This window comes from Centroberyx gerrardi, chromosome 18 (assembly GCF_048128805.1).
Source record: "Centroberyx gerrardi isolate f3 chromosome 18, fCenGer3.hap1.cur.20231027, whole genome shotgun sequence".
NCBI lineage: Eukaryota > Metazoa > Chordata > Actinopteri > Beryciformes > Berycidae > Centroberyx > Centroberyx gerrardi.
The window spans coordinates 21,917,834-21,943,509 of record NC_136014.1 but is presented as its reverse complement, the minus strand read 5'-3'; the positions used below and the strand labels follow the sequence as shown (position 1 = coordinate 21,943,509).

Genomic DNA, 25,676 nt, shown 5'->3' with positions numbered 1-25,676 from the left:
AATCCTCAGGCAGTCGGAGAGCAGGAGTGAGTGAACAAATTCCTTGGGACTTGTAGATGTAAGTCTCATCCAATTCTGCAGTTCTTGGAAGCTTCATGGAAGAGAGAGGCTAGATCCGTCCCATTTTTGAAGAATCTGACCCTCCTTTAATTACAGCAGTTAAAGCGGTGGCTTTAAACTGGCAACATCTTTGATGATAAGTGTCACTGCCGTGGTGTTTTTGCACTCTACTTCCCAGAGATCACTCTTTTCTCTGTCTGTTCAGCAATAGCGGCTATCACTGCTCATTCTTCTATTTATTACAAACAAACTGCTCTTGCTGCTGCTGGTAACATAAAAAAAGCATCTCTTCCTGTGCGCCAGATGATTTTTCCTGGGAAAGACCTACCAGGATGTTTAGAACAGCAAATTAAGCTTTCATGAACTGAGTATAGGTTGAATCACTGTTGTGTCATATCAATCAGCGATAGAGAGTAGCAAAACAGTTTTTTTATATGAAAATATTGTGGATTATTACTTTAACCCCTGAGGCAACAGTTACTAGACTGAGTCAGTGGATATATGAGTCAGCGGTGGGACCAGCTCAGCCGGCGCGTGGCCCTCAGGGTCGACAGTGATGCCGCAGAGCTGGGGGTCGAGGCCCTAAGCCCAGGGCTCATTACCACAATGCCCCGTTATAGCCCATGGATTAAGCTTGTGATTAAACACAAACCTCAGAAACCGCCTTCCTCATTTCCCCCGTCCACAGGCCAAATCAAACAGGCTGCGTACAATCCCTGCATTATTCCCCCTGTTCTCTGTCCGTCCCTCCCTCTGTCACTCTCCAAGCCACAGTCGGCACTGTTGTTGCCTTGCAGGTACCACGAAGTTAGCGTGTGGTAAGGCTGTGCAGTTAAATCAAAATTGAAATTGTGGTTTGAATGTGCAATATTTGAACCGCATGAGGCTGCAATTTATTTATTTATTTGTAGACTATGTTTTTTGCATTTTCACCTTTTATTAGATAGTTTCAAAGTAGACAGAGACAAGAAGGGAGAGAGAAGGGGATGACATGCGACAAAGGTCCAGATTCAAACCCAGGAATCTGAATTGTACTTGGTATGCGCCTTGGAGCACTGAGCCACCAGGACGCCTTGCAAATTTTTTTTTAATTGTCTTTCACACGCTACCAAATTGAACAAACTTGTTTGACTGATATGCGTCTGTTGTAGAATCCCACTCTGCAGCGTTCAAGCACAAGACACATGCACAATGAGAAGAGCGGAGGAGAGAAGCAAGTCAGCTGAAAGAAATGAATGACGCCGAGTAGGAGGAGGTTGATGGTAACAATGTTACAGTGAAAGAGGATGATTTGAGCATGAAAAATAATTCAACATCAGTCGTTTGGCAGCATTTTGGATTCAGGAGAGCAGACGCATCACAAACTTAGGTACTATGCAAAAAAATGTAGTAGTGACAACAACACATTAGTATGAGAAATGCATAGCAATCAATACAACCCAAGTTTAGATTCAACACCTGATACTGGCTTGTGAAACAGTAACTAACTTTGTTTTGAAAAGTCCTTTTGGATATATTTACAGCTATTAAAGTTGATTCATTTATTTTTTGGTATTTTGTATTTTTCATACACTTCGTTTTACACTGTTCATGTTTACTCGTGTCATTTGACAGCTGTATTTTGCAGCAGATGTTGGGTGTAAATTTTGCAAAAAATGGTTTCAGTTATATTCATTCTAATGATTTATTTCTAATAGACCATCTGTGCTTTTAGCCTAGGAAATAAGTGGTTAACTCAAATATTTATATTAACTAAAATAATGTGAATATGATATAAAATAATCGCAATAAATTTTTTTTTTTGCCTTATCTTGAGTCCACACCCATACACTATCCCTAGTGTATGGGTGTGTTGTGAGATAGAAAAGTAGGGGCGTTTAGACAGCCAACACTGAATTCAGGTTCAATAAGAAAAAGTCATTTTTATTAAATATTGAGTAACTCTGGTAAGTGGTGTCTGTTTTCTATGCTGTAATTCAGAAAGTTCCCGGTTAAGACACAGGTTCCTCTGAGAAGAAATCAATAGGTCTAGAAACAAACTTTAACATCACATCACAGGTCTTGGATGCAGGAATACAAATCAACAAATACACAGTCTTTATTTCCTCCTCATCAACGTTCATGGAGCAAAAATATAATAAAGTCATACGCAGTAACTTGCTTGGTCTTTGGCGTAACTGTGTCACGGCAATCGGCCTCCTCTACCCACTGACAGACAAAAGGTGAATATCAAATCCAAGAACGCAGAGTCAATTCAATAGTTCCTTGTCCTTGGTGCGGTCTTGAAGAGCGCGAACTTCTCAACAACACGAGAACAGAAAAGCGTATTTGCAGTTAGAGATGAGCTGTGTGCTTAAGGTCGTGTGATCAATGAATTTGATCCCAGCTGCTTCTACCAGCTCCGTACCATAGACTACAGCACTGTTTGGACATGATGCATTGTTCTCGCAGTTTATCTTGGAGCTTCCTATTGGTTCTCGTCTGCCAAGTCTCCATCCGATGCATCCTCGGTTGGCAAGTAAACTTCCAGGATCTTTATCCGTCCTCCGTCTTCTGTGTTCTTTTGTTTAGGAATCGTACCTTGCCCGTTAGATATTAGGTCAAACAAGAAGAACAGACAAGAACGCATATTGAGAAAGACCTAAAGGTAGAGAGGCTTAGGTCCCACCCGTTGTCTTATCATGGGCCATCCCAGCTTGCCATAAAAAGCAAATGTAAAACTTCAATCCAACAGTTTTCAGATAATTCCACGTTATTCCACTCCCCAACTATCACGACATGAAACCTCTTACTGCACCGCAGGGCTGAAGATGGTTCTGTCTTGTTGGAAGTCTCGGTGGTAGATGAGGGGAAATAAGGGAAAACAGCGTTCTCATTTACAGAACAGATGGTTGGGGTGATACCTGCCGTCACCTGCCCTCCCCAGTGGCCCATACTGGGAGAAAGGAAGCTGCCAGTGGTGCTGAAGGTCTTCCCTCAGCACAGTCCAGTGTAACTTTGAGGGATTGGGGTGCCTGAGAGTGTGCACTTGTGTATGTGTGTTTTTTTTTTATATTTGTATATTAGTCAGGATTTAGTCGAGTCCAAGTCAATTCCAAGACCTGGTCCCGTCGAGTTCAAGTCAAGACCAGGTCTAAAGGGGTCGAGACCAGAGCAAATCGAGTCCTCTTCAACACCAAGACCAAAATAGGCAATAAACAGTGTCTTTCCAAATATAAAAAATAATATTTTCTTAAGGATCAACAGAGATGTAGATCTGTCTGCAGGAGCTCTGTACTAAACCCTTCAAAATCCAACTAATTAAAGCACAGGATTTTGACTAATCAGTGCTAAGAAGTTTGAGGACAATTACACAAGTATAATCCCTTAAATTGTTTGTAGTGTGATTGAGAAAATAAAAGAAAGTGGACCAGGTACAGAAAAACACATCTTTTAAAACTTTTCGATTCGTGGGGAAAAAGTCGAGTTAATGTCCAATCGTGGCCGAGAACGAGAGAAGTCCAAGACGTCAGAAACACCGGCCTGAAGTACTGCAGCACTGTATGTGTGAGGGAGAGAGAGAGTGAGAGAGAGAGAGAGAGAGAGCCTGCATACTGTGAACACAGAGAGCAGCTCCACCACGTAACTCAGCATCCGTGTCAATGGATGCTCTGAAATTACAGCCGTGCCCTGTGAGCCGCCTCCAAGGCCATACGGTACTTCCACAGCTATGGTTACGCTTTTCATTCCAGTGTGACTATTGGCATCAAGTCAAGATGCATTAAGTGACAGATTCACATTTTCTTTTTTTTACATTTATATATCTTATCATCAAAACCACATATGGAACTGTTTGGCTCAGATTGTGTTGGGAATTTTACATCTTCATCTGTGTTTCTCTTCATCTGTTTCTCAAATATTGAGCAGTGAACATTTTTCTTAAACATAATTGTACACAGTCTGGACATGAGTCAGCCTGCATGTTCTTATGAGTAATGTGAAGAGATGGAGTTGAAAAGCAGGAAAAAGCCACACAAGACTAACAATGGATATTTTCAGGCCAAGTGTAGGTGTAGACACATAGAAACACCGTAATGTCATATCATAAAACTGAAGAATGGCATTGTAATGATTGTGAATATCTAAAACAAGGTCCTCTAAAATGCTACTATATTGTAAGTTAAGGGCCCAAGATTGCTAATAATTTAAGTAACCTAATATTCGAAAGAGACAATAGCCCAAGATCTCTAGACCCGTGTGAGGTGTTTTTCCCTGGATCGTGGGTCAGGTGGCAAAGAGTAATGACATTAGCCTGTACGGATGAATAATTCATTCACTGGAGTGTAGACTGTTTCAGTTCTGTCTCCCTTCCCACTGAAACACCCCCGCGGACATGGAGGGCTGTCTAAAGGGCATGATTGATTATGGATTGTCTGAGATGGGTCAGCAAATGGCACAGTGCGAATGGGTGAGCGTTAGGCGAACAGATGAACCAGTTCGAAAGAGAGAGAGAGAGAGAGAGAGATGCTGGTTGATAGGCATGGTGGCGTGTGCTATACAGCGGTAGCCAGTGTAGAAGTCCTCCATTATGCATCTGTCTTGCAGCTAACGTCCATTAGTGCTTCAGCTGCGGTTACAGCTATAAGCTCACTGATCCTGCGTCTTCCTATAATAAGAGAACAACATCTGAATTTTCAAAACTGTTCCTTTTGCGGGCACAATACAGCGGGGGAGTAATTTAGCGGCATATAAAATGAAATACATTTAAAAATGGGAGTTCAGTACAGTCTCAACTGCTGCTGCGCCCATTAGAGTAATGTTACAGTATGTTTCACTGGAGAGAGCATTTTAATGCGGTGGCAATTGATCTTATATAATGAATTCAATCCAGGCTTAAAGCTCTGACAGAAGATCAGCCACATGAGACTCACAACACTGTATATATATTTCTATGCTAATACATTTGACCTGAAAATGTCTGTTGTTAGTCTCGTGCGGCTGTTTTTCTGCGTCGGCTTTGCTTTTTCCTGCTTTTTGACCCCGTCTCTTCACATTACTCATACGCACCTGGTGGCTGACTCACATCCAGACTATGTATAATGAATGGTGTTTAAGAAAAACAAACAAATCCTACTTGATGTTCACTGTTCAACATTTGAGAAACACAGATGATTATGTCCTCTAAAATGTTAATCCTTTGTGTAAGATAGGCTCAAGATAACTAATAATTTATGTAGATGATATTTGAGTTTGGCTTTTATCCCAGCAATCATTTTGGCAGATTAGATGTGACATTTTTCACAACAGTGGATATCTCATTGTAGAATTAAAACCTTTACTTCTGCTGTTCCATTTCCATTTCCATTTCATTTGACCCACATGTAATCTTTTCCTAGGTTTGGCAATAAATGTTCACCTTGAGTTATGATGCCGCTGCTCTATCAGTTAGATTGACCACTTACAGAAAGCCTGTTATTCTTGAGAAAGGCTGTAAACTCTAATAGTATCTACTGATATATGCCTACAGAATGTATTTATTGCTCTGCCTTTTATGCGTAATGCAAGTCCATGCTGGAAATGAATTCACTCATGTTACTGTAAGGTGCTTTGCATAAAAGCCACCAAATGGCATGTATTATATTACCCATCTCATTATTATTCTTCTCCTTTGGCTGCAACAGGGGATCGTTCCCAAGTGAATGTAATTGATTATTCTGTGCTACAGATGTACACTTCTGTGTGTTTCAGAACTGAGGACAGTGTATTTTTTGTTTCTTTGCTTTTTTCCACTGGAGCACGCTATGTAAATAAATGTTTTTGCATTGGAAAGCCTCTGGATAATTTTCATATTTGAGTCAGTGTGTACATTTCTATCTTTTTCTCCTTATTTAATCCTTGGTTACCATGACAATAATATCACACCAGAGCTTGGATATGGAAATTTTTAAGAAAACGCATATGTACTGTACTTCTAAACTAGCTTTAAATTAAACTTTTTACGTTGTCACATAACATGAATATGGTCATGTTTTAGACTAAAATGACCCCTTCAAAATGATTTGTGGAATGGCATATATGTAAATATTTGTGATTCATGAAACATTCCTGTTGTGTGTTGCAGCTGTTACGAGAACTGAAACATCCGAACGTGATCGCCCTGCAGAAAGTGTTCCTGTCTCACAGCGACAGAAAGGTTTGGCTCCTCTTCGACTACGCCGAACATGATCTTTGGGTGAGTCTCTCAGCACGGTCACTTCATGCAAATACATGTGACCTATAATGTGGCCTGATATTTCCTTAAAAACTCATTTTATTGTGCTACAGAAACCCCATATCCCTTTTACTGTAATTGACAGCTGGCTTGGTGGCCCACGTGCGGAAAAGGTTTCCTGACTTTCAGATAAATGCAAATCATTTGCTAATATATGGTGAAACCTGAAGCTTACGGAAGCTGTAGTGTGTTTTATCACATTACTAGATCCGCTCTTTAATATTAAAATACCAGGGTGAGAAATCAACACCAGCCTCCTCCAGCCAAATTATACCTGTGGCTGGTAAGTTTGTCTAATTTACCAGCCATTTTGGCAGGTGGCCAACCAATTGGAGATGCTATTCTCTTCTAAAAATCTATTTGGCTGGTGAAATAGTTTCAGTTTCTGCTGAATTTAAAAATTTACCAGCCGCTGTGGTCTGAATATTCAAAGACATGCTTCACTCTGAAACCTTCTTTTCCTCGTAGCACATCATCAAGTTCCACCGCGCCTCCAAGGCCAACAAGAAGCCCATGCAGCTGCCCCGAGGGATGGTTAAGTCTCTCCTGTATCAGATTCTGGATGGGATCCATTACCTCCATGCCAACTGGGTGCTCCACAGGGATCTGGTGAGCAGCTACACAGCCACACTGCTCCAGTTTCCCTTTACAGACACAGCTGCTCTGGGCCGGCACACCTCATCTTGAAGTCGTTTCAAATAGGGACACTGTTAGCGTCATAGTATCAGAAATACTTTTGCACTTTTACGTGACAAGTCTCCTAGCAACCATGTCTGGCACCATCGTGGAGGTCCAGTGGAGAATTTGCTGAGCGCAAAAATATATAAATAAATATAATAACTTGGCTAGTAAAAGAGGGGATACCTGAAAAAGATTGTTGTGTTATTCAGTAATGTTATTAGTGAATGTGAACAGTCTCATAAAGTAGATTTGTTTACAAATGTATGTTACTGAGATAAAGGAAAAAATCTGATTGTAGTTTTAGCATTGGTAGCTAGCTAACAACAAAGCAACCGCTGTTAACGTTGACATCTGACTACTATCCACTACTAACGCTAACATGAGCTTCTACTAGATACGTTAGCTAATGCGCAAATCAGATGTGTTTACAACAAGAAAGTTATGGTTAGCTGACCAGATATTAAGGGTAGCTAGTAATTAATGTCAGCTTTAAGAAAAATCGATCAGATATATTGTTAAAATTGACGGGGAAATGATCTGTTCCCCCTCAGAACCAGCACACAAGTTAGCCTTGTCTGTTGAATTCTATTGACAGCCAAGTTGTATGTTTAGAAACGCAACCAGCCGTTCACAGCCAGTGCTACCTAAGAGCTGTGGACCTCCAATATGGCCGCCAGAGTGTGTGTTACGTCACCTGAAAGGCAATCTGTAGCAGAGGGTTATTTAAGGTGCTGCTTATCCCATCGGGCTGCTCCTCGTCTCTTTCTGACTCCAAACCAATACTCGACTCCACCCCGCTTACTTCACCGAGCTCCTCCAACTAACAGAGCCATGTTATTTCAGTGCAGGTGTTGTTATGTCCTTGTGCAGTGTATTATTATTATTCTGATTGTCTAGAGACCTTGGCTGAGGAGCAGAACGTCTTGGCACTCTGAATGTTGTCTATCTCTTGTCTGCCCTTCATCCCCCCCGACCTGGCTACGACACACTGCCGGTTCCTGTGAGATTTTCTCCTCCTCGGTTTTCCCACAGTGCTTTGGTGGAGAAGGAGATTTCATTCACCTGCCACTGCTGGGTTCGCTGTAGCAGAAAGTCAGACCCTTGGCCCTGCTGGAGCCGGGCCACAGGGTTTCTCACTCTGTATCTGTCCACTTCTGTTACTCTGTTTCTCTGTCGTGTGTCTTTCTGTCTCTGCCTGTCTCTCTGGCTACATTCACACCACAGGCCTTCTCGCTCAAATCGGAAACGCTGCTCATATCTGATTTTTTTGGATGACTGTTCATATCTGTTCAAGGATGTAACCCATATCTGATACCAGTATAACCTGACAGCGATGTCAAAAAGCAGCGTGCACAGAGTGACAATAACAAAATGCATCTGTTTTTGTACCTTCGCTTCTCCTGCATGTTTCAAACACATTTCGGTTTTAGTATATGGCTTCAAGTTTTGACTGAATTAAGGCTTTAGTTTGAGGATTTTGGGCACTATAGCTGATCGAGTGAAATTTCTACTAGTCTGGACAAATTATTACTATCCCAGTATAGATAATGTAATATTCAACTTTAACTAGGAAGATCATGCTCTACAATTATACACATGCGTAAGAATCACAAGTTTGTGTTCTTTTGTATATTTCATGTTTTATTATTACTAGCTCAGTATAAGTATTGTTTGTTTAACAAGGTAAATCATTAAGGCTGAACACAACTTAGTGAGTTTATCTGTACATAGCCGGTCTTCCAGCTCTCCACAAACACCGTTACTCTTTTTTCTTAGTAATTTTTGGAGGATGGTTTATTTTCCGAAGGTGGTGGTAAATTTGCCAAAAATGTAGTTTACGTTTACACATTTAGTTTTTGGATGAGGCTCGTTGCTGGTGGTGTTGTCTATGTTAGCTAGCTACTTCTGTCAATGAGCTAAAGAGCTAAACAGTTGCCTGCCTGTCTGTAACGCTGTCGCATCTTTGATCGTTGTTGCTATGGCAACAGTGCAGAGTTCTGATATGCCTGCTGAGGCAGCGATGAGATAGAATACAGCATGCATAGGATTGAGAATCTGCAGCCCAACATCACGCGCCAGTGGTGCTAGTGCTTCCTTTTCTGGACTCACAACGTTCCAGAATCACCTCCCAGCTCGCTCGGGCGAGTGGGCAAGCTGAGTTTTATGCCATGGGCATCTCCCCAAATACCAGTCAACTATGTGGCTTCTTTAAAGTGTTGTGTCTTGTTGTCCTCCATGTTAACGCTGGCTCAGCCAAGACGCCATGGGTGCCAAAATTATGACAGTTGTCTCAGGTGAATGACGTTAGATTTACTTATTGTCATGGCAACGCTGACGATTTCTGATGTGAGTGTTCAAATACAAGTCTCACGTAGGTTGCATGTCTCTGGATCTGATTTGGACCACATGTCCAGGTGGTCCAGATCAGAATTGAAAAAAATTTGACTCTGTGCAGCTTTTTGCTGTTCACACTGATTAGGAAACATGAGATCTGTGTCATGTGAGGGGGAAAAAAATCAGAAATCAGAAAAATCTGTAGTGTCTGCAGTGTGATCTTTGTCTCTCTGGCTCCATTTGTTTCTGTTTCTGTCCATCTGTTTTTCTCTTTCTCATATCTGACAGTGTAAATTCCCACAGCCCATCTGTGTGCGATGCTCCCTCGCTCTTATCTGACCCTGCAACTGTCATTCCCAAGAGAGGAACATGTGTTCCTTTCCTTGTGGGGAAAAAAGTATAATTAACCTAAACCCAGCAGACTATGAGGCAAAACTTTAATTTGATTACTGCTTTGACGCACAGTAGAGGAAGACAGATGATTTAGAGGCTGTTTCCAGATGATGTTCATGAGAGAATAAATGACTGCAACTATAGAATCTGACTTATATTTAGTTACTGTGCACCAGCTGTTTGTCAATTTCTCTGTATTCACTTCTCAGTGGATAAGTGGTTGGAGTCAGAGGAGTCGCGGTCAGAGGTCAGAGGTCAGACGAGTCGCACAGCTCCAGGCGTCTATCTATCTACAGTGATCTATCCTCTTTCCATCGGCCCGTTCCCTCTTATGTAATCCCTGACAATCCCAGATGGCCATGTGGTGGCTGGGCCGTCACATTATATAAACCTACAGGGATCAGGGAGCTTGCTCAGCCCTTCACTCACTCTCTCTCTCTCTCCCTCTCTCTCTCTTGCGCTCTCTCTCTCTCTCTCTGGTGATTTCGAATAATCCACCGGTCATCTGTAGCAGCTCTGCAGCTATTGAAGGTTCTTGCTCTGTGCTAGATATGTGCTGATTTATTTAACTGTGAGCTTTACTAATTTTATTGCAGTCGATCTCAAGATATCAACGGTGCCGAGGAAGGTTGATTATTACTGAAGTGACAATGTGCTGATTGATACTATTACTGGAAAAACTGAGCTGATTCTCTGCTTTGAGGGATTCAATTGAATGGTTATTCAAGCAAGTCAGCAGCAATGCCTTTATATGCTTGATTCCCTGAATCTGACGTCAGAAATAGAGACTAATCGGGGCTCAGGGTAAGACATTTCGTAGTACTGTTGCACAAGTGAACCTCAATCTGAGCTGCACTGGCTTACTGCTTTAAAATTTTCCTCCCGTAGTGTCTGCTGTAGTGGTTAAGATCCCCATCTCTGGTCCCATTTACCCCTGCTGGTGTAGGATCAAATCCTGCCTGAATCTTCTCTACTGTGTCTGCCCTACTTTGTCCCTCTCAGTCTTCTTACTGCCTCAATAAAGAAAAAACTTACTAACATACTAAAGGGAGAGGACTGACCACTCTGCTTTAAAAAAACAGAAGTTCTCCCACAGTAGCAGTAGGGTTGTTTTGCTCCCTGGAGGTCACACCGCTCTTATCTGAGCACCAACTCTTCCGGCCCTTTATAACTATTTTCTTTGCAACCGGATGAAATTCTCTGTTGTCAAACTCTCGTTGTCTGACTCTGCGCTAAGGCTGATGTATTGCAGCCACTGGCGTTATTTGGCTCTCTCATTGCCAGGGCTTCCTGCCATTGTGGATCGAGGGCTATGCAAATTCCACTCTCAAGCTGGCCCTTTTTGGTCATGTCGTGCGCCAGATTATCTTCTTTGCGCAGGTGCCTGGCTGTTTGCAGTTTGTTTCTGTAGATTCCTGGGCTCCAAATAAGAGTAAATCAAAGTGAGCTGTCGTTTATAGCGAGCCTGTCGCTGCTTTGTGAAAAAATACCCCCAAGGCAGCTGAAGGCCTTGGAAGTTAACATGAAAGCTACAATTCTTGCCATGAATCGAGCTGTGGAGGTGAACTGGTAATAGATGTGGGAGAGGGTAGCAACAAGAGGGACATTCCTGTTCTCCTTGGAGGGTTTATTGGTGGTCTGGCCGTGGGGGAAGGTACCGCTAACAGCATGTCTTTCATTTCTCCACTGTTACACAACAGTGTGTGTGTGTTTCTGCCGGTGTGTAGCATACACTGTGTCTGCGTCTCTGCACTGCTCGTATGTGAGATGTGAGGTATGTGCTTTGCATTGCACCACTGCGTAGCTCCCCTCCCCCACTTACCGCCCCCCCCCCCCCCCCAACTCTGTTTTCCACCCCCCATCCCTCCCCCACTACAGAGGTGCTTGAGTGCTTGCCCCACCCCCACCCACCCCTCCCTGGGTTATGTAACAGCCCCTAGCCGGTGCAGAGCCCACCGCCCAGCATGGCTAGCTGAGTCAAGCTGCTGACATAGCAGCTACGGTACACACACACACACACCAAAGCAAAAGACATTCACCTCAGTATCGGACCGTACCAACACTCTCTGCCGGTGGGGAAATTACCGAAGGTGATTCATTGTTGCAGGAAATCAGTAGCATCCTATACGTACGGCTAGATAGTCGCCATAAGAACACACACTGTCTTTCCTACACAGTCAGGCTGCGGCAACCTAGAGATGTTGAGGGCAGCAGCTACAGCCATCCTGTTATAATGACCGACCCGAGGATTTGGGTGGGGCAGATGCTGCATATTGGATGACAGCTATTATCAGCTGATGTTGGCCTTTAACCTATATATATTGACAATGAGCTTTAGTCAATCCCTTTGACAATGCATCAGTGAATTTAGTCAGCTGATGTCTTTTGAACATTTGAGAGAAACTGTGCTATGGTAAGCTCAGAGAATATGGGTGTATTTAGTGTCGTATTTTGTGTTAGAGGGTACTTGTTTGTTAGGTAACACGACCCTAAGTATTCTGCACTGCAGCTCTTTGCCACACTACAATTAGAGAAATATGTTCTTTGGGCTTTGTTCATCCAGGAAAGGTTTGCTGAGCATGCATGTTTTTTTTGTTTTTTTCAGCAGCACCCTGCGTCACACTCTTACAGTTTTACACACACTTAAACCTGGTTGCCACCCAGTATAACCACAGTCTTCTGCTGTTGTTCCACTGAGCATCTCTGAAATAATGACATTTTTCGTGATTAAATTAGCAGGTGATGAATAGACATAGCAGGGATCACTCCCTGTTTTGAATATCAGTATTGCACTCAAAAATCTCAGGCCCTGCTTTCTTTGTTTTTGAGGATGTACAATTTGAGTGACATGCCACATGTCCTCCTTTTTGTGACTGTATGCATTCCTTTGTCCCCATGAATTATGGTTGCGCAGGCCTATCACTGTGTAGTCTGCACCGACAGGCCTGCGCAACCATAATTCATGTGAGTATGGACTGCGGGTCTGTCAGCAGTGACTTAAACAGAATGCTGATGGTTATGGGAAATACAGGTTATTACTTAATCATGAGACATGTAGAAGGAAAAACATTAGACAACAGCCAGCACCAGAGGATGAGCTAATGAGCTGCATTAGTGATGGCACAGCAGTATTATTCCCACATGGAGAGGGTTTTTTTTCTATCTATTTTTTTCTTAGGCATTTAGCTGCCACTCTCATCCTGAGCAACTGAAGCTGTCCGTATACTTACAACATAGTACTTAAAAAGGTAACCATAGCCTGGGGAAATGAGAAAGCTTGGAGAACAACAACAATGGCTGCAGTGAAAGAGCAAAAAAGCCGGCTGAGGGAATATGAGGGTTTAGAAACTGTTGGATCGCTCACAAAAGTGCAGATATCCTCTAACGAGCTCAGAAAGCTGATCCTTGAGACGATTCATTTTGAGATGTCAGCACAGAGATGTAAACAAAGGCTGGGAACCGGAAAAGGAAATAGACACACGGCTGTTAATGGCTCCATTGGCTGTTGATGGTATCGAGCCCGTGATGTTTTAGTTATGGGACAGTCTCTCTGTCAACTAGGCCGCCCAGCTGTAATGGGAGTTAGTGTGCCTCTGGTCCCTGAATCGGCCTATTTTTAGGCACGAAGAGATAGATGGTTTTTTAAAACAGAACCACGTCCCGAAGGATTGGGTTTACAAGTCCTCAGAGGGATGAGGATTATTTATTTTCCTCTCCACCTGACCCATTTATGAAACCAACCAACTGTAACCTACACATTTCACTAGATAAATACAATAGAGATAGAGACTCACTTCGGTACATATTTCACAATTATAATAGTGCATATTTCAATACATATTTCAGAGCAGCAACAGCAATATTTTATCCATGCTTGTTATCTATGTATTTTGTTTTTGTACCAGTGTGTTGAGCTGCGATGTCAGATGGGTTTCTGATGCGCAATTCCACTTGTTTAGGTTTTCTTTTTTATTTGTATGAGCAAATAAACTAAACCTAGTTGTAAAAGGATATATCTGTAATATCTAGTTCTCTACTAATATCTATGTCTCCTTTTGCATTTTAAATTGGCACTTTCTCAGTCAGTTTTTTACAGAACACTCAAGAGGTAATAACTGTTTTCAAACACCCGAGGAAAATATCAGTGAAAATGAATATCTTGGGGCTGAGCATATTAATCCAGTTAGGCCTGTTTAGAATTTGAAAGAGGAGCTAGTGAGCCCCGGCTCTTCGGGCCTTTTTAAAAGAGACACTTGTCTTTGTGTTTGCCGATAGCGGCGTGTCGTGTTGTGGGCGTGAATAATAGACCTCATTATTAGTGCCGTTTCTATGGCAACAAGACATGTTTGCCAGGCAGATCTGAGTCCTCCAAGCCTTCACATTCACACAGACGCCCGGGGGATCGACGGACGGAAGACTGTTTGGTGACAAACAGTTGCTGCATCTACTGCATGAGAAAGCAACAGTAAACCTGACTTAAATCACACCGGCCTTGTGGCATTTTCCCACTGATTAGATTTACAGTATGATTGTCTTTGATATTCCTGGCTAATACCATATATAATAACAGTAACAGCTCATAGCCCATAATTACATCTAGAGAGCCTGATTGCTGTTTGCCATTAAGATGGGATGAGTAAAAAAACACATCAATCCTAATGTGTTTTTTTTCCCGCTGCCCTCTGTGTGACCCCCGTCTCGTGCAGAGTCCTTCACACTACACAGTTCTTTGCCTCCAAAAAGCAGACAAAGAATAGTATTGTGTACCACACAATACTATTCTTTGGTACAGGATCCAACCACACAATGTGTGGTTGGATCCTGTATCCTTAAAGCATGGAACATTTTTGATATACCGAGATCCTAGAAAACTACAGAGAACATTATTTCTCAGTAGGGCCTTTTCTCGTAACCTCCTTTTCTCCTTTCGTTTAGGCCACTAGGATAACTAGGATTACTTTTCTTTCACATGCTTATTTTGGTATGCTAAGGGTTCTACACCTAAAACCTCCTTCAAGAGACATCAGAGGTACACGAGCAGGTGTTTGAATGTGTTTAACCCCGTTCCTGTTGGGGCTGTCATAGTACAGGACATACATGTTTAACATTTACTCTTCTGTTTGTTATTTTGGATTAAATCAGCTCTGCCATATTGTGTGTATTACTACATACTGTATATTGTCCCATCCCAAACACAATGGGTAGAGTTTGACTCCCACTGGGGCTGTTCATGCTAAAAATGTATACACTCGTCTCCATCATTTTGTTAATCTGTTTTTTGTTGTTGTATTTTTGTATGTCTGAAAATCTGAAAATAAAGTTTATAAAAAAAAAAAAATGTATACACTCATGGCACTTTAAGGTACTTTGGTGTAAAATGGCCACTAAATGACATATGTTATGTTATATTACAAAATGTAATTGTTTGACTCTCTCTCACTTCTCCAGAAACCAGCTAACATCCTGGTCATGGGGGAGGGTCCTGAACGAGGAAGAGTTAAAATCGGTAAGGTTGGCTAAAACAACGCTTCCAGCAATAGTCTGAATTGACTGACTGAACTAACTATAGATCGGCTCGTCCGTGGCTTGAAACTCCGCGGCACACAGTGGATTGGGAACTGCCAACAAAGAAAGTGTTTGTGTTGTTCACATTTGAATGAGGGGTTCTAATGTTAAAATCAGTGTTTCAAGTTTTGTATAATTGTTAAATAATAGTTACTGCTATTATTAGTCTGCGTCTGTGAACAACGCAGCTGAATGACATACAATATCATTATGACACCAGATCGATGGGGTTGTTAACTTGTTTGAGCGTACAATAGCTGCAGCATTTAACCTTCTCTCTGAGGGGTCCACAGGGGCTCAGATCAGTGCTGTTACATAAGCCAGCTGGTCAGGGGACTATTCAAGGGTAATGGCAAGGGTTTTGCAATGCTGGAGTCTATTTTTAATCCCTGCACATCCAGCAGTAATACTAAGTTATTGTTTCAGTGTAACTGGACCCTCTACAGTTGTAGCTGGTGACTGTATAACTGTCCTGAGTGACCCCAGCTACAGAGGGCTGTTTAACCCTTTATAACAAAAGGTGCTACAGCACAGCACACCAAACCTTCTCACCAAGCTACAGTCCAAGAGATGTTAACACGCACCAAACTAAAGTCCATCAAGCACCAACAGTGCTAAGTGAATTTATTGTTGTTCATGCCAGAGTATGCAGTGTTTATTTAAAGATAGAAAAAGAAAGGAAAGATGTATTTTCAATGGCAACCTCAGTAACCTTAGTAACTGAGTCTGCAGCTTGCAGCTCTTGGGAGAAAATTGAGTCCCTTAAAGCTGCACTAGGCAACTTTGCATGTTGGCGGTGCCAAATGGCAGCAAAAGGTAATTGTTTGAAAAATTGTAACTTCAATACCCAGAAATCATGTACATGACATCAGTAAACTGCATTCATTACGCTCATGTTTACCAACATGGCCGATCTGTGATCGTTTTAAACCAAAGGACACCAAAGGGACGAGAGAGGCAAAAGATCTAACGTTGAGTCCAGCTTTCTCTGGACGGAGCGCTGCTCACTGCTGTTTAAGAGACAATTTTGTATTTCATGCTTAAGTTTCAATTTGTCACTTCCTGTTGTTAGAGAAGTGTCAATAGCTGACTACAGAATTTAATTTGGGCTTCTCTGTTGTAGCCCCACTTTGTGATTTAGGATTGATTTAACACAGATGTATTTTTGCATAAAAATATTACCTAGTGCAGCTTTAAAAGTTGTAGGCATTTCAGGCTCAGCTATGGCCTCTGTACAGTGTTAAATTATTCACCCCTGCCCTGAAAACCAAAACTTCACCGTCAGAATGAACGTTCTGGGTCAAAGGCTGATTAGCATGCCTGCGGTGCTATCTGAGACGCCACGAGGCTCTCTGCTGCCTTGACAGCAGCCTTGGACCGGGGCCAGCCTGCGCTCCGTTCATATCGCCCTCTGATAATACGTCTGTTTGCTAACTTCATCTATCTTCTCCACCGCACCCCTCTGCAGCTGACATGGGCTTTGCCAGACTCTTCAATTCTCCCCTCAAGCCGCTGGCGGACCTGGACCCGGTGGTGGTGACGTTCTGGTACCGGGCCCCTGAGCTGCTGCTGGGGGCCCGACACTACACCAAAGCTATCGGTGAGTCAGGATGGCACGTGTGGTAACAAAGCGTACAGGATAAACAGCTGTGAACGTCCAACCAACTCCCACAACTAACTTTAGGACTTTGACCGCTCACTGTTTGCTCAAATAAAGCAGTTGTGCTGGTTATGCTTGCCTCTGCGTAGGTTTGTGGATGTTGACATTCCTGGAGCCAGCGCAGGGACATGCCATTCCATTTTAACAAGAATGATAATGTCTCTCAGTCTGTCTCTCGGTGTGAATGTGACCGCACAATGGTGGCTGACAGTAAGGGCCTGAGCAGCCATGTGATGCCCGGTCTTTATCGGTATGAAGGGGGTGCGTCTCCGTGTTTATAATTATCTTCCCTGGAATATTAGCCCACACTGTTACTCTGTCTGTCGTCACAGTGGTGCCTGCTTTTAGTCTCAGGCCTCCACTGTGTGTGTGACTCTCACTGTAGATGTGTGTGTGTGTGTGAGAGAGAGAGAGAGAGAGAGAGAGAGAGATAAATAGAGTCAGACATAAAAACTGGCTTTGTGTCTCAACAGTCCTGAAAATTTGCGCCTGGATGAGGTTAGCCGAGGCCTGAGCCCAGTCCAGTGCAGCGTGATTCATCGTTTGTCATTTCCAAAAAGTCTGAGCCCAACTCACCACCAAAAGCCAGATTCCCAGAAAATCGTATTCACTTTGCTTTGTGACCAGGCGAGGAAAGGGAAGAAGTAAGAAGAGCGCTTTGAAGTGAAGTTAGACCAAAAAATATAAAACCCTTGTTATGATCACCAAAGTTAGGGACATGTGCCAAAGTTAGGGTCAGCTCTTGTGTCTGCAGGTCGAAATCTCTGCAAATGAGTGAAAAATGAATATGAAATGTGGGGAATGTGAAAGGCATCTTCAAACACACTCAATCAAGTCCTGCCTCCCCTTATTCCATGAAGACTAATACTCTGTAGCTAATGTAGCTCAAGAGCACTCAGACTAATTGGTGTATGTGTGTGTATGTGTGTATGTGTATGTACATGCATTAGACATTTGGGCAATTGGCTGCATCTTCGCGGAGCTGCTGACGTCGGAGCCCATCTTTCACTGTCGCCAGGAAGACATCAAGACCAGTAACCCCTTCCATCACGACCAGCTGGACAGGATATTCAGCGTCATGGGCTTCCCAGCAGGTCTGTACGCTCTGCAGCTACACACAGACTACTGCTGCTGTCGGGTGGTTAAAACCAGGGTTGGAGCCATCCATTAACTGAATTGAGAATGCATGGTAAATTCCAATTCAGTCCCTGGAGTTGGAATTGGAATTGGAATTTAATTGGAATGGCAGGAAACAGAATTGAATTCCATGAAATTCCACTTCTAGGAGAGTTTGTCTTGACTTGCTAAACATTATAAATCAAACATTATGAATCAAATAAAAGACAAACAAATCAAATACATGTAGGTTCAATTCCAGTTCCAATTCCTCAGTTGAATTGGAATTGATGTGTTCATTCATGAATTGAGCCCAACCCTGGTTAAAATCTCGCAAACAAAAATAATAATGATGTTTACTATATTTCTAAGACGTAAAGTTATTAAGTGCAGTAAAACAAAGTGAACAAGATAAACATGGCACCAAAACAATAAAACGCCTGAATGTTTTTCCTTGGAGAAAAGTAAGAAATCAAGACTATATGATATAAGCTATAATTGGATTCAGTTTTGATTCAGAAGCATCCTGCAACACGATCGACAAGTCACTGAAAGTCCATTCATTTCCTGTAGAGCTGAGCGACCGGGGAAACTCGGCCGATGTGAAGATGGTCAACAAGCTTGTCAGCCAATAAAACTTGGCCATGGCTGAACTTTTCACGGTCATCATCCATCAACGGTCAATCAGATTTCCTTGTTTCCCTACCAATGTGATTTTTGTCACATCAGCAATAGTTCCACCCATCAAGTGCAAAATGGGCGAGTTGATTGTTGATTGCAGCCATTCAAAGCATCCCAGTTCTCTACAACTTTTACTTGAAAGACTACAGGAATAAATGTGTGAAAAACGATGCTTGGAGAACAGTTGCATCCATCACTGGAGTCGGTAGTAAGCTCTGAAGTAATGTTATTGAGTGTTTTTCTGTTTATTTTTTATTAATGCTACCTAATTAGCACTTGCTAGCTAGCTTATGTCATCAAAATTACCACTACATAGATGCAATCGGAGTCTCTCGCACTGCTCACTATCGATCAGAATAGAAAAACTGACTGAGAAATCAACCAAGTTCCTTCCATCCAATTATCACCTGTCATATAGGAACAGTAACCTCCCTGAGCACAATGTCTAAACACAAGCATCATTTACTGTAAGCTTCACCTTGCGCAGATTATATTAACAAGTGTAATCAGTGTTGAGACTTTCAAACCAGTCTTGTCACTGGAGGGAATACAATGTTTACAAAAATGAAAATTGAATTGACAAACTATAACTTGGCTTAACAGTCATACTTCTTACACAGTTATCACTACTTTTCATTATTGGGGAGAAGTGTAATGAATGAGAGAGGGTAGAGACTGATGCCTAAGGCGCAAACAGACATCATTTGCATTCAGCAAATATTTGCCCAATGCTTAGCCTGCAGCATCAAACACGTGCAAGTCTACACAAGCCAGTGTGTCTGAAACTGCTATATGGATATATTACAAAGAGAGACATTCAACAACTGCTGGTTAGTGATATTGAGCTACCATGGTGCTGTGTGAGGGCTCTTGTCTTTCACAATGATTCATAGAAAAAGATATTATGCATCGATGCTCAATCTGTCTGTCGTCCTGCTACTTAGCATCTCTGCCCATTTAACAAATCTCATGCACACACAAGTTCAAATTCAAATTAAAACTCACTGAATGCTACTCCTGTTTGCCTTCCAGCACTCTTGTAACTCAGGTGTACAGGAGGTTAACTGCTTGGTTGATGGGTTGCTCTATTCTGACCCATCTGATTGTATCTATGTAGCGATCTGCAGCTATAAAGTTTTGAACAGTCGAATCATGTTTGTCGTTTTTCACTCCTTTGGTATTTTTGAGACATTAATTCCTGTAGTCTTTAAAATAAAAGAGAACTGCGAAGCTTTGAATGGCTGTAATGAACTTCTCAACCATTTTACACTTGCCAGGCAGAACTATTGTTCATGAAACAAAATCATATCAGTAGGGAAACAAGGAAGCGCCTGATTGGCTGTTGACAGCTGAAAGTTCATCTGTGGCCAACTTTTCTCGACCAACAAGCTTGTTGTCCGAGTTTCCCTAGTCGCTCAGCTCTGTAGGAAATGCACAGACTTCTGGTGACTTGTTGATTGTGTTGCTCACAGTGTGGAAGCGCGGTAACTGACATAAACTACACTTTACTTTAAAGTCCAGTTTCAGTGCCGGAGAGTTTTGGTTACATGAATGTTGCTGCTAGCTATCAGGGAGTCAGTCACGGTCTGTTTGATGTATACACTCTAGATTTAAGTACATTGATAGCACATTGTGTTTATTCTACATATCCATAAGGCACATACTTGTACATATGTGAAGTTGTTATTGTAGTTTTGAAACCATGGAGACTTTTTGAATTCCTCAGATAAGGATTGGGAAGACATCAGGAAGATGCCAGAGTACCCCACGCTTCAGAAAGACTTCAGGAGAACAACGTGAGTAGATGAGCCCGATACTGCCATGATCTGACCATGATCATGTATAGAACCTTAGATATACGCACAAAGTTCAAAGTATTCAAAGTATGTTGTTGTGTTTTGACACCTAACAGGTATGCAAACAGCAGCCTAATCAAATACATGGAGAAGCATAAAGTCAAACCGGACAGCAAAGTTTTCCTGTTGGTAGGTACACACTGCTACAGTCTGGGGAAAAGAGTATGGAAAAATAATGTTTGACCCCAATACACATATGACTACACATTAACACATACACATCACAAAAAAGAGAAACTTCGTCCAGATTAGTAGTAAATATTGATTTAGCATGACTTAAAGTTTTAGTTTTAAACAAGTTTCTAAACATTTAAACAAACCTAACCATGTCAGATATTACTCAATACACCTCAATCACTTTAAAAACGGATTAAAAAATGTCATTAGATATGTAAAACTATAATGCCACTCACATTTCTTTAACACATGTAACCCTATGCAATCAATATACAATATAATGTTATTGAGGCAGTATTGTGCTTTGAATGGGATCCCACACTGTCCTCGGATATTTATTTGTGAACTCAGTTTTGCATATTGAGGAGCTTTTCATTTGCTGCTACTAAACGTCTCTACAGCCACTGAGCCATAAAAACAATATCTTGACTGCTTCATAACACTGTATGTTGTTCATTCATGCCTTCAGCTCCAGAAACTCCTCACCATGGACCCCACCAAAAGAATCACATCAGAACAGGCACTACAGGACCCGTACTTCCTGGAGGACCCGCTACCAACGACCGAGTGAGACTTCATAAACTTTTATTGTGCTTTGCCTCACATTCCCGCAGTCAGATCTACGTTACAACATAGCATCCTGAGGAAGGATTTAATTGGTTTAGCAAAATAAAGCAAGCCCACACTTGAAATATGATGAATTGGCTTTTCACGCTTCAATCTGGCTTCCTGTTGTTGTCCTGTGGTGTTGGGTGAGAATGTGTTTTGGTTGGCACAATGGATTCAAAGTGGTATGTTGATGCAGAAACACCTCAACCACTGTTTTCTGTCTGATTGCCTCTAGTGTGTTTGCTGGATGTCAGATCCCCTACCCAAAACGAGAGTTTCTAAACGAAGACGAGCCAGAGGAGAAAACAGAAAAGGTAATGATCTGATTCTTCTGTCAGGCAGAATTCACAAGCCGGGGCGAGAAAATAACTTTTGTTTTGTCAACTGGCCGCAGTGGAAAGTAGATGAAGAGTTTCACCAGGTCATTTAATTTGTTTGCTTCCATAGTTTTCAGAATAGAAAGATATATAGAACAGGTTTGCTACTAGCAATTGAAAGAATAGAATATTCCTTTTTTTGTAACCAACATACTTGGAGTTGTGTAGTCAATCCATATAATTTGGAGAGTCATTATTACACATCACCTGAAAGTACACAACCTCTGTCTTCTTTAACTGTGAATGCACACGACACTCAGACATACACTGCAATGCAAAATAGTTTTAATAGTATAAAAACTTGGTGAGTGAGTCATGAGTTTGATTTCTATAATCAGTTTCAGTAAATTAAATCATTCCATACAAATTCAGAAAACACAATTTAAATTCAGTCGTCTGATGGAACAAATCACATCACTTTCAATCTAAGTCATTTGAACAAACACAAGATCTTTTGTCAAGACTTTAGAAACCTTGTCAAGTCATCAAAGTACAAGTCAAAGCCAAGTCCCAAGTATATAGTCATGTGACTCGAGTCCCCCCCTCTGCATCACTCATCTGGAAAATCAGGACTGGGCCTATACGGTTTTATACAGGTCGTCCTCTGAAGGCTTCAACTGCCAGACTATAATGTCTACATTTACATCCCTAGTGGCTCGTGTTCATTTCAGGCCCTGCCCACAGGTATGTAATGCTGCTCATAAAGGAAATATATCCCTTGGTGGACGCTTTTAGCCGAGTCGCGACATACTGCTGATTCAGAGGCGATCCAAGCCCTGCACCAATGTGATGCTGTAAGCCCTGTCTTAGCAAGCTCACATTACTGCCAAGCGAGAAGAGTGACAGAGGAAGAAAAACACAAGCTGACCAAACATGAACAGCTGCCATCGCAGCGGAGCAGCGGTCAAACCACCTTTCGAGGTAAAGGTCACAGGGTTTAGCTGTTTCCAGACTCCCCTGTACGCCGTAATCTCTGATTTATGTCGGTCACAAGACATTCATGGCAGAACACTCTGATATCCACTGGCCGAGATTTTCAGAGCAAAAGTAAGTGGGTGGTTTGAAAGTGGAAATGTTCTACCAAAGTGAAATACTCATCCAAAGGCCCACTTCAACCAAAAACACTCACAGTGAGCCCCCTGAGTTTTTGAACAGCAATATATTGTTTGTGTTTTGGCCCCATGCTCTCACTAGTTGTGTGAATGTGAAATGAATCAGTGGCTATTAGGTTAAATTACAGCTTGTCAGCTTAGAGGCCACTTCTCAGAAATGTAGGGTGAACACAACCCGCTAACATCAACAGCCTCTTTACACCTGGTGTTAACATGCGTCCTGAATGATCAGACTGTGATCTGATAGCGCCAAAACTATCATAAAATCCTAAAAACATAAAATAAAAGTTGAGTAAATGCATTTCGTCTTCAGTCTACATAAAGGAACTAAGTAAACGGCAGTAAACGTCCTCTTCTTGTAATGGAACTAGTAGCCTTCTCTGCTGTCGCACACAATATGCATATTGTCTAAAACCATCTCTTCTTCTGTTTTAAGAAATATGGAAAAAGTGCATACAACAATGCCAGTTTCTTAGCACTTGCCATCCATAGGGGAAGTGACTGTGTTTTGCGAGGGAAAGAGAAATCCGATCCTAATGTGGATGCATGAGACGCATTTTAACACCAGGTGTAAAGGGGGCCTATAGGTCTTATTGTCCAGTTGTCCTTTCAGCTTTTTTTTTTTACACTGTAATAAATCTCTGTGGGGATTCAGCTATGACTTTGCCAGAGGCGCAGACGTACATGCAGTGGCAGTGGAACCGAAGGCCGACCTCTGCGTGAAGAATTGAACGCCGAGCCAACCTCATCTCACCGTTGCATCATTAAAGATAGAGAGCTGGCGTCTGGAAATGTCCGTCTACCAAAGCCGGCAGATGGTAGCCGCATGGTTTTCAAAGGCAGATCTGTGCTGCACAAGGTGAAGGGAAAGTACGCGTTGCGACAGGGATCCGTCCGTCTCCATCCGGCTTCTGAGAATCCCCCCCAGATCCTGCATCACATTAGCAGCTGCTGTCAAGTGAAGCAACACCTGATCTGAGTGTGTTGTCTCACACAGCGGCCGCTCTTCAGGAAGGCTTTTGAGTTCTCTGCCTCCTTCCGCCACACTATCCTCCAGGCTGGGCATGAGAGGCTGTCATTGTTTCAGCCAGCTCGCTCACGTGTCTCAGTCGCATGGGAAGCTAGGAGAGCTTTGTGAGCTGGGCTTGCAATGCAAATTCCTGTAAATCATCTCCGAGCAGCTATTCCAGCGTCCGAACTCCACGGAAACTATTGACTGGTTCAGCTGACTCCTGTTTTTAAACAGATGTCGATTTGTAACCTCCTGTGAATAAGTGTCTAGCAGCACAATTATGTTATAGATTGTATATGAATACCTCCTGCCACACACACACACACACACACACACACACACACACACACACTCACACACATACTCTGCCCCACCATATTGTCTAGCTCTGACACACAGAACAGGTGGCTTTGAACTGAGTCACCAAATGTTTCTTTCTGTCTCTCCAGTTGTACAGTCATGTCTAGTGGTCAACTTGTTCATGTTTAACAAGGGGGGTGGTCAGGAGGTAAAGAGGGTTTTTTCCTCTGATGTTTCCTTTAAAGGAATACACTGACGATTTGACAAATTTCATTAGATGACACTTCAGTTATCCCTGTGGGGAAAAGCTCTAGTCTCAACCACCACTACTACTACTACTGCTACTATTGGTGTGACTACTACTAGTACTACTACCACCAGTGCTACTACTGCTACTACTAATAATAATAATAGTAATAATGCATTTTATTTACAACACACATCCAAACACTCTCAACATGCTACAATTAAAAGCAAGTAAAATACAGCATAACAAAAGTAACTCAATAAATACATCTGAAAAATATACGTGAAGAGACATTGGAGCACAATGTAAAGTTATGAAAGAGCATGTTGCCAAAAAGTTTATATTTCTTTAGTCTAAATCACCCAAACACACACACATACACACACACACACACACACACACTGTTGACCTCCTGTGGTTGTGCTGTCTGTCCGGCTCCAGAACCAGACCCAGCAGCACCAGCAGACGACAGGCCAAACTCAGGCCCAGAACCAGCAGCAGACGGCGGCCCAGCAGGCCCCCTCCCAGCAGAGCTCGGCCCAAACCAACGGCACCACCGGGGCCACGGGAGCCACTGCCGGCGGGGGTTTACAACACGGCCAGGACCAGGGGCCCCCCAACAAGAAACCCCGGATCGGGCCCTCAGGGGCCTCCTCAGGCACTGGGGTGCTGCAGTCAGAGTACCAGGTTGGTAGGATTTTACACCGGCTTAGTTGAGAGGAATTTGTACTCCAGACAGAAGTGGGAGAAAGGCTTGTTCACCACATCACCAGACTGGTATGTTGTGTTTTTGTGGCGCGCTGTACAGACTATTTTTTGATGAGTGAGCAGTTGACACTCCTTTTTGTATTTTTTTTTTTATTATAAAGACAATGGGAAGATACAGAGGGTGACAGGGTAGGGGAAACACAGAGAGAAACAGTAACTGGCCATCTCACATCTACCATTCACATCGATACAAGCATATCCATTGAGCTTTATGTATGAGTGGTTGAATGTGTGAGTGTGTGTGGGCGGGGGAGGAGTGGGGGCGTCATGCTATGCTACTGAACTATGCCAATTTTTCAAGTAACTGGCAAAACCGGTTATTGCCTAATCCGCACACAAATTCACCATGTGGAAAAGTAATATGAACAACTGAAGAGTGTTGTGTTTTTGCACCTGATGACCTTGTTAAAAAGTATGAAATATTGCCTTATACAGTAGAACCTCACTAAGACAAACTTGTGGGTAATGTAGGTGGATT

General features: G+C 42.4%; 1 protein-coding gene across 1 annotated transcript in view; it reads left to right on the top strand.

Annotated features, from left to right (window-relative positions):
- The window catches only part of cdk19 (cyclin dependent kinase 19), a 45,557-nt gene that overhangs the window by 15,750 nt on the left and 4,131 nt on the right, over nt 1–25,676 (top strand). Inside the window, exons 3-12 of the mRNA XM_071899286.2 lie at nt 6,161–6,271; nt 6,779–6,919; nt 15,167–15,224; nt 16,752–16,883; nt 17,894–18,037; nt 20,467–20,536; nt 20,653–20,725; nt 21,243–21,340; nt 21,618–21,696; nt 24,872–25,117. Of these exons, the coding sequence (XP_071755387.1) occupies nt 6,161–6,271; nt 6,779–6,919; nt 15,167–15,224; nt 16,752–16,883; nt 17,894–18,037; nt 20,467–20,536; nt 20,653–20,725; nt 21,243–21,340; nt 21,618–21,696; nt 24,872–25,117 (1,152 nt within the window). The remainder of the gene's footprint in view (nt 1–6,160; nt 6,272–6,778; nt 6,920–15,166; nt 15,225–16,751; nt 16,884–17,893; nt 18,038–20,466; nt 20,537–20,652; nt 20,726–21,242; nt 21,341–21,617; nt 21,697–24,871; nt 25,118–25,676) is intronic.